Genomic DNA, 15,637 nt, shown 5'->3' with positions numbered 1-15,637 from the left:
GACTTGGAGAAAGCTCGTGCAGCTGAGAATGAATGACGAATGCCTGCGGCATGGATGCGGCTTAGTCTTCTTCTAGAAAGATGCGGCTACTGGAACTCTGCGACAACAGCACGACACGACGCGTGACTTGGCAATGATAAAACTGACCGTATTTTCGCGCGCTATATCCTCCAAACTCGACCGTCTAGAATCAATCCCAATGATAGTTGCTTGCCCGCGTGAAACTCATCTTTCGCTGCAATCTTCCGGAGAAGCGCATTACTCGCAAGTATGGGTAACAGCGGGAGCAAAGTCACAGCCCAGGATAAGTGTGTCTACGCCCCTCGACGCCGCAGATCCTGATCATGGCCCAATCTAACGGGCTGTTGATCCTTTTTGATATAGGGCCATACTCGACCTGAAAAACCAACGCGACAAGCTACATCGTTACCAGAAAAAGATTACTATCCTGACGGATAAGGAGACGGAGATAGCCAAACGGATGCTTGAACAGGGCGATAAGAAAAGAGCATTGCTGGCATTACGGCGGAAGAAGTATCAGGAGTCTCTGCTTGCAAAAACAGATTCTCAACTAGACCAACTCGAGAAATTGGCAAATAGTGTCGAATTTGCCCTGATACAAAAGGATGTCGTGTTTGGACTACAGCAAGGAACAAAGGTCCTCGAGGAGATACACAAGGAGATGGGAGGCATAGAGCATGTCGAGAAGCTGATGGGCGAAACGGCAGATGCTATCGCATATCAAAAGGTACGTTCGACCGTGGCAATGTCGCCTCAGCAAACCGATTCCCAATATATATACCGTTTACTGACATTGATGATTCCGATTGTAGGAAATCAGCGAGATGCTGGGCAACAGCATGTCAAACCAAGACGAGGACGAGGTGGAAGACGAGCTCGCTGCTTTGGAGGCAGAGGTGAATGGTGTCTCTGCATTACCAAATGCGCCGCAAACCAATCTACCAAAGGTCAAGGACCCGGTTGCGGCCGAGTCTACAACAGTGAAGCCAGATACCGAACGAGAAGCTATACCAGCATGAAGACGGATGGAGGGCATTAAAACCGCCCGAGGATGCCACGAAGCCACGACATTCATGCCATGCGATTCTTTGGATACAATTTTTTCCCTCCCAGACCTGACAGTATTGATATCCCACCTGTTTTTTTTTCGGATCTGCTTATATTTCTCGGCAACTCTGCAGTGCCAAAGAAAACGCAACAAGCGCCGCGATGAAATTGTCCACGGGACTGCAAGACCTTTTGCATACGGGTACGAGCTAGGTCTAGATACCATAACCTTGCATCTAGGTTTCTGTCAGAACCAGCAGCATTCGAGTGCGAGAGATGACTCTTTTTACCAATTTTCTTTTTATCTCGTTTTTCCATTCCACATGCTGGTTGTCCGATTTTGGTTGACCTCAAGAATCTCGTTCCCTTCGAAATCCAGACTGGAGATGGAAACAGACGAGCTTCAATAGAGCAAGCTCGGTTATGGTACAATGGAAGGCCACATGCAGTTCGCGTTCGAGCGAGGACCCAAGTTCGGTTTTAGCCGATGTATAAGACTAGAGAGTGTGTGCACTCACGGCAAGCCAGGTTTGCCAGCCAAGAATCGATCTATCAATATTTTTTTCGGATTCATACAGTTGCGATCGGTTAGAGGAGTTTCTGAAATGAGAATCATGTCAACAATAAAGAGTTCATGTGATGGAAACTATCAAATGTGCAACGGCTTGCTACCAAAGTAATTATGTCTGAAGTTTAGGTACGTACAGTACAGTATGCACACATTTTTACCCCTCAGGTGTCCCCCGGCTCGGGGCACGCTAGCGGGCCAAAGGGAGCTGGTCGTACCCCGCCCCGCCATGAACGTCCACATCCACTGTTACGTTCCAGCCTCGCGGCTATAGGCACTTAGCGTGTCGTGCGAGCACATGGGCGAACCCACCACGCTGATTGGACCAGCGCAAACTGAAGGAACCGGGGGGTTCAACGACAGTCCCAATACAATACATCCAAGAGGTAGACCAAAAGAACGACAGTAACGTAACGGTTCACTGTACCGGTAGGCCATGCCTACTAGTTCACGGCAACGATAGGAAACCTAACAGAACCCTCCGCGCCGACGTCTTCTTCGCCAGTCGCTTACCTACGTAGGTAGGCATCTGCACCCTCAAAAGGAAAAGCTCCAAAAGTTTAAGAGTATCTCACCTCATCTACCTGGTTTGTTTGAGATTCTTTACCACGGGACCTGACAGGCGGCTTCTTCCTCCATCCAACTATCTAAATTGAGCCAAGCGAGAAAGGTCTGCAACCTATTATCTACTTGGCACGAAGGACCCTGTGAGGATTTTCATCGACAACACCATCACCAAGCTTCATCCGGTCCTTTCATTTGCTCAGCACGTATGTATACCAAGGCTTGCTTTATATTCCCCTTTTTTTCCTTTTTCCTTTTTGTATTGGCTAGCTACCCGAGACGTCCCGAGTAAACATTTTGGAGGCCAATCATCTAGGCCCAACAAAAAAATACCGCCAAAGGGCGAAAACGGGAAGTCGGTTGACTCATTACATCGCCTAGGTTTCACTTCCGTTTTTTTATTTTTTTATTGAAGCGGATTGAGGTCAGGGCAACGGGCCCCTTCTACATAGTCACAACCTTGCGGGACCTTTGACTTGGATAGAAATCTACGTCAGCTTCCTAGGGCGTGGATGCTCTCACGGGCTAGTTGCAGAAAGCCTACCTCCCTCGGAAGTTGTGCTTTTTTGGAAAGCATCTGCTTGGCGTTTTGCTACATCTTATTCCACCTCCCCCAGTCGCTAATGCGTTTGCTGCATATAGCGGACCCCTTACGTAGCTCTGAGTCTCCTTTCTGAGGCGACCTGACGTAGCGCAAAGTGCCACTCTGGCAGGACCACAAGAGCGGGAGGGGATCACCTGAATTCAGGTATGTACCGCGTGTTAATTCCAGGGCTGTTGGCATGCCCTGTTGATTGCCTAGCCATTCTTGAATGCATTCTGTCTACGGCCTTTTTGTCATACTTGCAAAACGGCCTTGTGTACATTTGCTTGAGAACAGCCAGCACATACATCCATACTTCCCCCCCGTTTAAACAGGAATCACAAGCAAAATATTCCTTTCTGGCAGTGTCCCACTTTATGCTGTACCACCAAAACCCTTTTCTCCATTTGCTGCTTGGACCAAGTGCTTCTCCATTCGCCCATCGGCTTCTAGTGTGGAAATTCTGACATAGACATCAACTGGCAGAGTTAACCAGTAACCCATCCGCTACGCTCTTGGTGCGACACTGGGCGCCGCGACACCCGCGAAAGCCCATTGGCCTTGTTCTACGACGTACAAACGACCACAGGAAACATTAATACTTGCTTCTTCGTGTCTCGGAAACATCCCCGCATCTTCCCCAATCCCCTGGAAGTCTTTGCCGGCAAGCGGCATTTGACTTCCAGCCTCCAACATGTAAGTCACTCCAAGACCACGCCTTGACGGCAAATTTACCACCATGTTGTCAAGCCAGAAACGCTTTTGAAGAGTTGTGAAAAAAAAGCTCTCCAGGGGTGAGTGTTGCTAACAACCAGACAATGATGCAGGAAGTTTGGGAAGTATATACAGAAACGACAGCTCGAGTTCCCCGAGTATGCAGCAAGTTTTGTCAATTACAAGGCTCTGAAAAAGGTACTAACAGAAACACCTGGTTCCATGACCTGCTGCTCACTTGCCATGAAGAACTCGACATATTTGTCTACTGATCCTCCATTTGCCCCCTTCATCTTTGCTAGGTTTTGTTTGCTGATGATGTTCAATCATGTGAAAATAGCTGATCAAAAGGCTTTCTGCTACTCCTGTACTTGGAGCACAAAATGATATTCACCATACCGCCGGCACCCTAGATCCCCAAGGTCTTTTGCAGGCCAACAAAGCAACCTTTTTCTTCCAGCTGGTATGTGGGATCTTTCTAGAGCTGTTGGAGAGTCTATACTGACCATGGACGTAGGAACGCGAGCTTGAGAAAGTGAATGCTTTCTATCTGCAAAAGGAAGCCGAGGTTTGTTGACCCATACTCGTAATACCCATATGCGTTTAAACTGTGGCGTATGACTCTTTGCTCTAACGGACGTACTCTCGGCAGCTCAAAATTCGGCTTAAAACCCTTCTCGACAAAAAGAAGGTCTTACAATCGAGAGGTCATGGAGTCTCGAGGCGCTCCGCCAAGTTTGCTACTCTTCAGGAGGGCTTTCAGCAGTTCGCAAACGACTTGAACAAGCTACAGCAATTTGTAGAGATCAACGGGACTGCCTTCTCAAAGATTCTGAAGAAATGGGACAAGACATCAAAGTCCAAGACAAAGGAGCTGTACCTGTCTAGGGCAGTCGAAGTCCAGCCGTTCTTCAACGCCACAGTCATTAGCGAGCTCTCCGATCAGGCCACTACCAGCTTGCAAGAACTGGGCGCTTGGGCAGACGGCGACAACGTGACCTTTAGTGATCACCGGGATCATATAGTTACCAGCCAGAACCTACTAGGAACCGACGAAGGCGATGTCGACACCCTGCTGCTTGAGACGGTGATATCGGGTAACCTGGACTCGTTGAAGGATTTGCTAATGCGGATGCGGTCGTCTTCTCCTGATCCCGGCGCTACGTCAGACATGGATGTTCCCCTGAAAGAACGCATCACTCGGACATTTCTAGCCTCGATAAACGAGGGTCCTCAAGCCTCATTAGAGGTGCTCTTGAACACTGGCTTGGTCGATATCCAGTCAGAAGACGACATAAATGAGAGAAACTGCCTGCATCAAGCCGCCATATACAGCAACTCATTCGTTCTGCAGTATGGCCTGTCAAAAGGGGTCTCGGTCAGCCGCACAGATGTCTACGGCAGGGTACCATTACATTACGCCAGTATGCACGGGCGCCTCGATATGCTCGCTGCATTACTAGACGGTGAGTTTCAGTCTTTGGCACGCATAATTATCTCGTCCACTGTTTGAATAAGGAAGGGGTGCACAGACGCCCCTGAGCCGCAACCGTTGACCTTGAAATCCAATTTAACAACTGCTGCAGCCGACCCCAAGACTATCGACCTAATCGACCATGACAACTTCACGCCGCTCATTCACGCCATAATACATGGACACTATGAATGCGTCAACCTACTACTGGTGAACTCGGCACGCATTGATCCCATATCAGACACAGACCACGTTCCCGTAAACTTGGCATGTGAGCATGGCTCAGCAGCAATTGTAGAGTTGTTGTTGAAGCAGGGTGCCAAGATTGTGCCGGATGCAGAAGGACTTTACCCTCAGCATCTGGTGGCAAGGTCGGGACAGACCCCAGACCTGCTTCTACTACTCAACCAGTATGGAGCAGACCTCAACCAGATGGATAAGCTCTACGGTTGGACACCACTTGTCCACGCCGCCAGCGAGGGCAACTTGCCTTGTCTCAGGGCACTTCTCGAGGTTGGAGTCGACCCGAATATCCTGGACGAGAAGGGCCTTCCAGCTCTGTACTATGCGGCTTGGGAGGGCCATTTGGAGTGCATGAAGCTCCTGAGTCCCTTGAATAGAACCAATGCCCCGAGTCCGCTGGTTAGACCCATTCCAGCCACACCCCTCGGCCTTCTGGGCAGCAGTAGTGCCCCAATGCCAATGGCACTGGATCCCGATGCAATTCCAGTGCTGGAGCTACCGCCGCCAATAATCCCGTTGCGTCGATATGGGCACAACTTCTTGGACACCAAGACGGTCGTCCAGATCAACTTTGGCGAGGGTGGCCAGCAGCCGCTAATGTTCTTCCACAACAGCAAGTACCCGGCCTCTCGACTCACCATCTCCTCCAAGGCGTCCGACCTGATTCCCAAGAATATCATACTCCCTTTCCAAGAGGATACCCGTCTCGTTTCATTCCATGTTGACAATCTCGATTCTTTCACCTTGGACTTCGACGTCTTCCCTGCCTACGGAGCCAAAGTCATCGCCAAGACCGTGGCCCTTCCGAGCACTTTCCGGGCTTTGCTGAGTAGCGCAGGTAGCAGTTGTTGCCTGCCGCTATTTGACCCGAGGTTGCGAGCCATAGGTCAGATCAGCTTTCACACTCAAGTCATTAAGCCGTTCCGAGGCGTTCCGCTTGAGATATCGGACTTTGAGACATACTGGAAGGCCACAAGTCAGTTAGACGGGCAACCAAGCACGTTTGTGTCGGGCTCTAGCCTCTCTGGGGATTTTGTACGTCTCCACGTGCAGCAAACGAGCGATGGGGTGCCCGTCCTTTGGCCCTACTGGACGGTAAGCTGTGGTAATGGGGTCGAAGTCCCGGTCGCTCGCTTGAAGTACGAGCAGTTTGCCATAGCCGTAGCGGCATCCGGACCTGCTGTATTCAACAACGTCACCGAAAGGGTATCGGGTATAGCCAGGCAAGTAGCATCGACACCGCCGGACCGCATCTCGGATGTGCACGAGATACTGGCCACTTCGGGCATTCGACTCCAAGATGCATTCCTCATGCTGCCGGCAGGCATGCACGTCAACCTGCAGATAATCTACCCGACTGCGGAGGAGGACAGGGAATTGGGACTTCTGGGGCCTGGAGCGGACATGAACACCTTTGCGGACGACGTCCTGTCCGTGGTGTTTGACCACGCGCGTGCACAGCGGGCCCAGGCGCCGGATGTGGTCAGATCCGTCGTCTTCAGCTCGTACAACCCCAGCCTGTGCACGGCGCTCAACTGGAAGCAGCCGAACTTCCCCGTGTTTCTGTGTAACGATCTCGGCCAGGAGATGGCGGATGGTATGACATCCCAGATTGGCGGTACCGAGAAGGCATGCGGCAGCAGGACTTCGTCGATCAAGGAAGCCGTGAGGACGGCAGAGAGCAACAATTTCATGGGCTTGATATGTTGCTCTTGTTTATTTGTGAGTCTTTCCAAACTTGCGTTGGGCCGCCGGACCTTGGGTATACGCAACTGAATGCTGACTACTGTGTGAACAGGACATGGTCCCCGCGCTTGTGGATGCCATCAAATCCCACGGCCTGGCTCTCGTGGTCGACAAGTCAAGAGAACGGCAGCCGGAGACTGGCGGTCTGGTCATGGACCGCTTCCCGCGCCTACCTAATGGAGTGGATGGGGTTCTGAAGGGTAATGGAGTGCTACGGTTTAACGAATCCATTGACATGTAACGAAGTCCTTGCATTATTTTCTTTTGTTTTCGTCTATTTCGGTGAGAGGTTTAACAGATAGAAATCGTGGGGCTAGGGATGGATGAAATCGAGTCACGTCATTGGCAGCATGAGAAAAGACCTCCCCGTTAGGATGTATCTAATACAAGTGAAAAAGTAACGCAACTAGGCGGTAGTGTGTCCAGCCTTAAAGTTTCATGTTGGATGAGGTATCATACTCAATAAATCGTGCATATTGTTACAGCTCCTTTCACAAACCAAAGCGGCTCCATCATAACTTGGGCCCCTTTCCTTCAAGTTCGGGGGAAAACTGACAAAACAAAACCCAAAAGGACAAAGTAGAGACAGAGAAAGAGAACAAACAAAAAAAAAAAAAGAAAATACCTAGAGAGGCAAAAAATCACGCGCCCTTGTTCTCATACTTGAGCCCCGTGAGATCCCTTTCGGGATCGACGCTCGACATGACGAGCTTGGCAGCGACGACGACTGCGTAAACGACCGCAGGCAGGCACGCCAGCATCACCCGACTCACGTGCTCAGGCGCCGACCGTCCCTGCTGCGGCGGCGTCAGGGCGATCAAGACGGCCATCAAGAGAAGCAGGGCGCACAATCCAGCATTGAGGAGCGGCAGGTACGTCTCGAGCGGCGACCTGTAGCCTCGTCCATATGCGCCAATCCCCCCGCCGGCAGCCGCGGAGAAGGACGACAGCCGACGCCTCCTGCTCCCGCCGGGCGCTCGCCTAAGAGGGGAGAATGGTGGATTATTGCTGCCGCTACTGTCTTGGCCGGCGCCGCGAGCCCATTCGTCCAGGACCGCGATGCCCGTCTCGGTCGGTTCCTGGGCGTAGAGCAGCCACGTGGTCGAGGCCAGCGAGGATATGCCCAGCAGGGTTGGGAGGATGAGGGACGCCTCGGGGCGGCGGAAGAGGAGGACCAGGTACGGGAGGGTTGAGAGCACTGGCAGGGCGAGCATGGCGATGCGGAACTGGGCGTTCCTGGATGCGTTTTGGTCCGAGAGGGACTGGATGAGGTTATCTTGCTCTGTTTTTTTTTTGGTGTGTTTGTTTGTTTTGGGCAGCGGTGGTTTTTAATATTAGTCGTTTTGTTGGGATGATATGAGGAAGCGCAAAGGCACGTACGTACCCTCTTCGTCCAAAACCTCCGGGGTGCTTGATGAGGAGTCGTCTGTCGGGTATTGGAAAGTCTTGCGCAGGCGCGCCGTTGCCCTGCGGGGTACGTCCGCCATTCTTTGAGGGCTAACGACGAGATTATCTAGATAATTTTTCCAAGACGCGGGCAGCCAGCTGCTGGGATTTTTTTGGGCGCAAATACAATCGCAGTTAAGCTTTGAGGGGGCTCAACTGCGAAATTCGGGGTTCAGTCCGGGCAACGACAAGCAGCGATGACGTGCAGGTAACATGGAAGGTTAAGTCCTGGCCCCACAATCGTTTGACAAATAGTGGGTCCAGACCAGGGCGATAAGATCTTTTGGTGTTACGATAAGTGATTCGACTGGTTTAGCTGCATTGGACGACAGACCATAGTAGCAAAACAGGCTCTAGGTTACTTTCAGGTACATAAATCAACCCGAACTAGGCGAGCTTTCTCTTGCCTAATGCGCCCACATCAAATCCCGTCAAAATGATCTCTAGAATAGCAAGCAGGAGATCCTGCTTATTGCTGAGGACAAACGCCTCAAAATCAATTGGACTGGTGCAAAGACGAGGGGCAGCGAGCTCACCAAAGCTTGGAGATGGTCCCTTAATGGAAAGACGGGCGGATCGGGAGCTTCCTGGTAAGTTTTTTTTCTTTCTTTCTTATGTACCAAAACCAATTATATAAACAGAAAGCCAGTTAACACTCTTCCAAAATCCCCGAAAAAAAACAGATCCCCGAACAATCGGTCACCGTTGGTCGCGCAGCCTCCCCATCTTTTTCGTCCTCATGGCCGCCAGCAGCCTCGCCATCTTCAACTACCAAAAGATGTCGAGCCCGGTGGTGGCGTCGACCCTGTACGCGCTGCGGATCCACCCGGACGCGCGCGAGTACCTGGGTGACAACATCTACTTTAAGCAGCAGATACCGTGGATCAGGGGCGAGATGAACCAGATGCACGGCAAGATCGACGTCTGGTTCACCGTCAAGGGCACCAAGAACTCGGGCGTCATGCGCTTCACCAGCAGGCGGCCGTCGTCCAGGGCCATGTTTGAGACGACGGAGTGGAGCCTCGAGAGGGACGACGGCTCCAAGATTGACCTGCTCATCGACGGTGATCCCTTCAAGGGTATTCAAATCGGGGAGGGCTTGGACAACTACTACGACGATGAGGATGATGCGCCGCAGACGAGGGGGTTCAGGAAGTAGGCTGGTGGAAAAAAAAGTTTTACGAGGAGGACAATTGGGGGAAAGGGAAGGACCGCAAATACACAGCGCCAATTTCCGGCGATTTGTTATTCTTTCACATGTGATGGGTGGCACATTTTCGGATACGTCTGAGAATTTGCATTTGTACAACAAAAAAAGAATATTGCATATATCTGTACAATATTACAAATACATGGTCCGCCATTGCCTATGCATGACCATACATATTCGGACCTTTAACAACCCACTCCTCTTCTCATAGCTGCGCCAACTCTCCCCAAACGGCAGGGTCGGGCTTGAGACGATTCCTCCTCGGCTGGTCTGGCGACACCATCCTCCTGACAGAGTGAGTCCGCCTGGCCTCCTTGAGCTCCAAGTGCCTGGCCCTGGCAGCCTCCAAGAAGCCTTCGTGATTGGGGTGTCGCTTCATCAGAGTCTCGAGGGACTCCTTGATCCACTTCTCAGGCGGCGGCGGCTTCAGGACAGCATCCTGGATCTTGACCACGCCGCCCTTGGGGCCCGCAACGGCGCCCTTGACGACCACGATGCCCAGGTCGTTGTCGACCTTGAGCACCGACAGATTCTGAGCCGTCGCCGACTGACCTCCCATACGTCCAGGCATCTTCTTGCCAGGGTGGACCCTGGAACCACTACCCTGCGAGGGACCAACGGAACCGCCCGTGCGGTGGTTGAGCGAGTTACCGTGCGACTTGTTCTGACCGCTGAAGCCGTGCCTCTTCATGCCACCTTCGAAACCCATACCGCGGCTGGTGCCTCGCACGTCGACCCACTGCCCAACGTGGAACCAATCCGGCTGGAGCTGGACGCCGACGGGCAGCAGGCCCTGCTCGCTGCGGACGCGGAACTCGGCGACGTGCTGCTTGGGCTCGACGCCCTTGGCCTCAAAGTAGCCCAGCTGGGGGGCGAGGGCGGTGGAGGGCCGCTTGGGGACGGCGCCGACCTGGACGGCAAAGTAGCCGGCGTTCTCGCGGGTCTTGTTGAGCAGGACCTGGACCGAATCCAGCTGCAGGACGGTGCAGGGGATGCGGGTGCCGCGGCGGCTGAAGAAGGCCGTCATGCCCTTCTTGATGGCGACGACGCCGGCGCGCACGGGCGTCGTGTTCTCCTTGCGCTTGAGGGCGGCCGCGGGCCCGGCCGTGGGTGCGGGCAGGCCGGCCGTCACTTGGTTGAACCTCGTCGCCTTGGAGCCGCGCTTCGGGAGGGTGTTGCTCCAGCCATACTTGACACCGCGGGTCGTCGTTCGGGGCAGCAGGAGGTGTGAGGATGATGATGAAGGACCGGCCGAGGGGCTAATAGTTGGTCTCCTCAAGGCGGCCGTGTCGAGATGTGGGAGTAGGAGTTGGGATGTCCGCTGCTGGAGGTGGCAGGCCGACCAGCACCGGGACGGCAGCCTGGGCGCCATTGTTTGCAGCAGCGGCGGCGGCACTGCTGTAGACTCGAGTCGAGCTTTGACTGTCCTCGTATGGTTTTATCGAGTATTATTGTCTTTTGGGCAATTGAGTCGAGGCGCCCAAACGCCGCAGAGTTTTTTGATCTTTGGCTTTTAGCTCTCTTCGGTCGAGCTTGTCTTTGTCTCAAAGGCAGCAAGTACTTTTGGTTCTTTACTTTCACGTCGCCAAAATTTTGGAGATTCAAACCGCGCAGGGTCTTGTCCAATAGGGAGGCAAGGTTGGGTTCCACCTTTCCTCATTGACCCACTCAACTCTGGGTCTTCCCAGATGTGCACAGTGTATGTGCAGTTGTCACTTGCTCAAGCCTCAATTATCCTCCGAAATCCATCGCGGCTTTCTCATAATTTTGAAGCAATAATTCTAAGCTCTCAGCAAAAAAGGAGGGTTCGAGTACAATTATCTCATGAATTCATAGATTCCCAAGTCAGCTAGTCAGACGAAGTTTTTGTCACTACTCAACGATTGTCGCAGCCATGGTTTATTATTTCACCTCGAACGTCGTTGAGCCCTCGGCTTATATTTATGTGGGCAAAGACAAATTCGAAAGTGCGTACGCTGATATTCCGACCTGTGGTTAAATATAATCGGTCCCCTCTCCTAATTTTTGGTGTTCTTCAAATTTTAGATGAGGACCTCATTAAGCATGGCTGGGAAGAGGATGTCTGGTGAGTGTGTCTGGGAGAGTCTCAGCGGGGCACCGACTCACGGAGTGGGCGTGCTTGGTTCATATACTGAAGTTGGCTTCTGAACGCACTGGCGCTGGCGTCTTTAGGGTAAGAAGATCTTTTTTTCCTTCCTCCATATCATTTTTCAGACTATTGAAAAAAAATATAAGATATATGTGATGGGATGAAATTCTCACAATTGCTCACTTGTTATTCAGTTTCACGCCGATAAGCTCTCAAGTGCACATATCTACTTGAGGCTGCGCGAGGGCGAGACATGGGACAATATCCCAGAAGCTCTCGTAACAGACCTGGCACAGTTGACCAAGGCGAACTCGATCGAGGGTATGTTTTGAGGTTGTCGGAAACCACTCAACCCGCCCGCCCACGCAGCCTGCCTGACCTATATATGCCGCGTCATGAAGGAAACAAAAAGGACAATGTTACCGTCATCTATACACCATGGTCAAACCTCCATAAGGATGGGAGCATGGCTGTTGGACAGGTCGGTTTCAAGGACCAAAAGAAGGTGCGTACACTTGGATGTCGAGGACGTCAGAGACTGTGACCACAATGTTGAGTTTTGAGATGCCATGGTCAACAACAGGTCAAGAGGGTCCTGGTCCCGCAGCGGGAGAACCCCATCGTGAACAGGCTCAACAAGACCAAAGTCGAGAAGCATCCGGATCTGAGGCAGGAGAAAGAGGATCACCTCAAGGAGCTCAGGAAGGGACAACAAGCTGCACAACAAGAGAGGGTCAGTTGTTATCACCTCCCAGACTCTCTTCTAGCTGCGCTTAGCCAGTCCGCCAGCCAGCTTCTTGATACTAACAATCCACAGAAAAAGGAAGAGGCTAGGATCGCCAGGGAGAGAAAGGAAAAGAAGTACCAAAAGGACCACGCCTACGACGACATATTTGCCGAGGAGAACATGGAAGCATCGAGCAACCAAAACAGGTCCGAGGACTGGGAGGATGACTTTATGTGATTAGCTCAAATTGCATTCTCGATGGGTGAGAGAGTCGACACTCGACAGGACCGTGTATCATGCGTTGGTTTTTGACTTGGAAGCGCCAATCCATTGACATGGTAATACTGCAGCTCAGCGAAAACCAGCGATAAACGTCGGGTTTTTGATCAATTCGATATGTCTCGGTACACATTTCTTTGACTGCAAAAAACCCCTTTTAAAAGACCCGCCTGTAACCCCCGCATCCAAGCCCAATAGGGTATCCTGCCGTTTCGTGAATAAGTACATGTATGTAGGTAGGTAGGTAGGTACCTACTCACTCTGACGTGCATTCCTTAGCTTTAATTGGCAACTTGGCCCGAAAAGAAGCAGCAATCTTGAGCGATCTTTCCTCTTTGTTACACTCAACTCGGAAACCGAGTTTACTGCGAGCAGGTTAATTTGTAATCACCACTTTAGAGCTTGATATTACGACATGACATCTACATCATACCTAGGTATGTAGCTACCTAAGGTAGGTATATAACAATTTCTTCGTATAGCTAGGCAACACAAGCATATGATTGACGTACTTTATTCTCATCGAACCACTCCAAGCCTCTTACCCCAGCGCATCCCTTTATTTTTTCACATTTAGGATCCCACAAAAAAAACAACAAAAAGCCCACTCAAGAAATCATGTCAGAAATCCGCCCTTTCAAGATAGCAGTACCCGAGGGAGAGCTCGCAAAGCTCAAAGCCAAACTGAATGCCGCGTCCCTGCCGCCGGAAACGGCCTTCTCCAACGACTGGGAGCGCGGAAGCCCTCGGGCGGACGTGAAGCGTCTCGTGGCACGCTGGAGGGAAGGCTTCGACTGGCGTGCGGCAGAGGCGGAACTCAACAAGATTCCTCAGTTCACAACCAGCGTCGACGTCGATGGGTTTGGCAGCATGGAGATGCACTTTATTCATCACCGGAGCCAAGATGAGAATGCCATCCCGCTGTTGTTTTGTCATGGATGTTCGTCTGTTTCTTTTTTTTCTTTTAGTCCCGACTTCGTAATAATGGCTAACCGCTCGCTCTTAATCGTTAGGGCCTGGTGGCTTCTGGGAAGTCAGGAAATTACTCCCGTTACTTACATCTCAAAATGTGGGAGAGCCGTCTTTTCATGTGGTAGCACCGTCACTTCCAAACTTTGGCTTCTCTGAAGAGGTCACCAAGCCTGGCTTCAATGGCAGAAAGTACGCCGAGGCAGCACACAAGGTAATGCTACGGCTCGGTTACGACAAGTATGGTGAGTAAGGCCGTTTTACGTTGTACACACTTACAATCGTTGCTGAAAACATCTTGGCTGATCCTTACTGTCTATGTTCGCAACTTTACTCCTCAAAAGTCACTCAAGGTGGTGATTGGGGTTACAGGATCACACGGGCCCTTGATCAACTGTATCCGGAAAACGTCCTCGCCTCACACATCAACATGATCCTCGCAGATCCCCCTACCCTGCTCCAGCATCCCATCTTGTACCTCCGCGCCCTGCTCACCCCACACACGGCATCCGAGAAGGCCATGGTGGCAAACGTCAAGAAGATCATGGACAATGGCATGGGCTATAACCTCCAGCAGTCCACCAAGCCCGCAACCATTGGCTTCGCCCTCGCCGACAGCCCCGTCGCGATGCTGGCGTGGCAGTACGAGAAGCTGATAGGATGGAGCGACGACGACTACCGCTGGACCGACGACGAAGTCCTCACCTGGGCCTCGCTGTACGTCTTCTCCCGACCGGGACCGGCCGCCAGCGTGCGCATCTACTACGAGGACAAGATGGGGGCGGACGGATTCGGCAGGGACAGTAGGGGCATCAAGGAGTCAAAGAGGTGGAACGGGGCTGTGCCGCTAGGTCTCTCGTCGTTCCCGCGCGACATGGGTGCTCTCATTTCTTCTGGGAGGACTCTAGGGCCTGTTGTTTTTGAGAGGGCGCATGAGAAGGGTGGTCACTTCCCTGCGACCGAGAGGCCTGAGGTGCTGGCTGGCGACCTCAAGGATATGTTTTCGCTCTCGCCGGGAGGGTTTGGGAGGGCGGTTCAGGAAAAGTTGAAGTCGAAGTGACATGGACCAACAGTACTGGATTAAGAGCAGCCAGGCTCCTTCAAAATATGTCTCCGATGCTATTCCTCCTCGTCCTCTACACAAGCGCAAATACATCGGTCTGCGGAGCCTTCATATATTGTGCTGTCTCGAAGACGAAGCTGCTGCTATATTTCCTCACCATACCCACGCCCGCCACGGCGATCTCCTTGTTCCTGTTGACGGAACATTTGGCTGGGGTGCTGGGCCGGCACCTATCACAATAAGAAAAACACTGGTGAGGACGCATGCGTGTTGGTGAGGAGGGAGGTGGTTGTTCTTTTTTTCTGCGGAAGCCAAACAAAACGCCAGTCACTTCGCGCACGTGGAATCGGCAGATCCGCAGTTCCCTTGATAGGGCTGTTTATGCCATGGCTCAGGTCGATCGGTGGCCCTTATATTTGGTTAGCTTTCAAGAGGGCAACATAGGCCCTTTGCGCCTCTTTTCTATTGGTATAGAGAAAAGTGTTGACCGGTCAATGTCTTTGAGTAGTCATGAGCCATGCAGGCAGTAGATGATCCCATTTGCACAGTGAAAAGGTAGTAAGCACCTGCAGTTGGGATGCGCGTTGGCATAACACTTAGTTACAGGCCCTTTTTTTTTGTGAGATCTGGTTTATTAGTATAGCAATTTGGTACAGAATAGAGGTGACAAGGTGTGCGCCACGAAAATGCTGAAAGCGTACCTGGATTGACGGTTTCCTGGCCAGGTGCATGGGCAGACAACAAAAGAGCGACAGGAAAAGGGCGACCATTACAAACCTGCCGATTCCACCTGCACGGCGGCCAATGTGGCTATTCGTAAAGAGTAGTAAGTAATAGAAAAAGAAAACAGGCAAAGGTTCTCGAGAGAGTCTC

At 51.9% G+C, this 15,637-nt stretch overlaps 6 protein-coding genes across 6 annotated transcripts; 4 read left to right on the top strand and 2 right to left on the bottom strand.

Annotated features, from left to right (window-relative positions):
* The first annotated feature begins 43 nt into the window (after positions 1–43).
* On the top strand, positions 44–8,521 carry PgNI_05671 (uncharacterized protein). Its single transcript, XM_031125702.1, has 9 exons — positions 44–308; positions 385–748; positions 834–1,001; positions 3,838–3,960; positions 4,015–4,065; positions 4,150–4,963; positions 5,084–6,936; positions 7,013–8,256; positions 8,353–8,521. The coding sequence occupies exons 1-8, from the start codon at positions 271–273 to the stop codon at positions 7,199–7,201; spliced, it is 3,600 nt and encodes a 1,199-aa protein (XP_030982357.1). The 5' UTR covers positions 44–270; the 3' UTR covers positions 7,202–8,256; positions 8,353–8,521.
* PgNI_05672 (uncharacterized protein) lies at positions 7,602–8,447 on the bottom strand (the record flags this gene model as incomplete). The annotated part of the gene is made up of 2 exons (XM_031125703.1): positions 7,602–8,242; positions 8,345–8,447. 2 exons carry the CDS (start codon positions 8,445–8,447, stop codon positions 7,602–7,604), a joined length of 744 nt encoding a protein of 247 aa, XP_030982356.1.
* A 272-nt stretch (positions 8,522–8,793) lies between the features above and the next one.
* On the top strand, positions 8,794–11,158 carry PgNI_05669 (uncharacterized protein). Its single transcript, XM_031125700.1, has 2 exons — positions 8,794–8,996; positions 9,090–11,158. The coding sequence occupies exons 1-2, from the start codon at positions 8,843–8,845 to the stop codon at positions 9,563–9,565; spliced, it is 630 nt and encodes a 209-aa protein (XP_030982212.1). The 5' UTR covers positions 8,794–8,842; the 3' UTR covers positions 9,566–11,158.
* Positions 9,822–10,988, bottom strand: PgNI_05670 (uncharacterized protein; the record flags this gene model as incomplete). Its single annotated transcript, XM_031125701.1, has 1 exon — positions 9,822–10,988. One exon carries the CDS (start codon positions 10,986–10,988, stop codon positions 9,822–9,824), a length of 1,167 nt encoding a protein of 388 aa, XP_030982358.1.
* Positions 11,159–11,355: 197 nt separating the features above from the next.
* On the top strand, positions 11,356–13,003 carry PgNI_05668 (uncharacterized protein). The gene is made up of 6 exons (XM_031125699.1): positions 11,356–11,583; positions 11,663–11,697; positions 11,921–12,047; positions 12,128–12,231; positions 12,310–12,459; positions 12,544–13,003. The coding sequence occupies exons 1-6, from the start codon at positions 11,511–11,513 to the stop codon at positions 12,688–12,690; spliced, it is 636 nt and encodes a 211-aa protein (XP_030982211.1). The 5' UTR covers positions 11,356–11,510; the 3' UTR covers positions 12,691–13,003.
* A 299-nt stretch (positions 13,004–13,302) lies between these two features.
* Positions 13,303–15,422, top strand: PgNI_05667 (uncharacterized protein). The gene is made up of 3 exons (XM_031125698.1): positions 13,303–13,672; positions 13,746–13,946; positions 14,046–15,422. Exons 1-3 carry the CDS (start codon positions 13,351–13,353, stop codon positions 14,759–14,761), a joined length of 1,239 nt encoding a protein of 412 aa, XP_030982634.1. The 5' UTR covers positions 13,303–13,350; the 3' UTR covers positions 14,762–15,422.
* Positions 15,423–15,637: the final 215 nt, after the last annotated feature.

The sequence above is a fragment of the Pyricularia grisea genome, chromosome I (genome assembly GCF_004355905.1).
Source record: "Pyricularia grisea strain NI907 chromosome I, whole genome shotgun sequence".
In the NCBI taxonomy this organism is placed as follows: domain Eukaryota; kingdom Fungi; phylum Ascomycota; class Sordariomycetes; order Magnaporthales; family Pyriculariaceae; genus Pyricularia; species Pyricularia grisea.
Note: the sequence above shows the minus strand (reverse complement) of the source record. Positions and strands in the feature narration are given on the sequence as shown.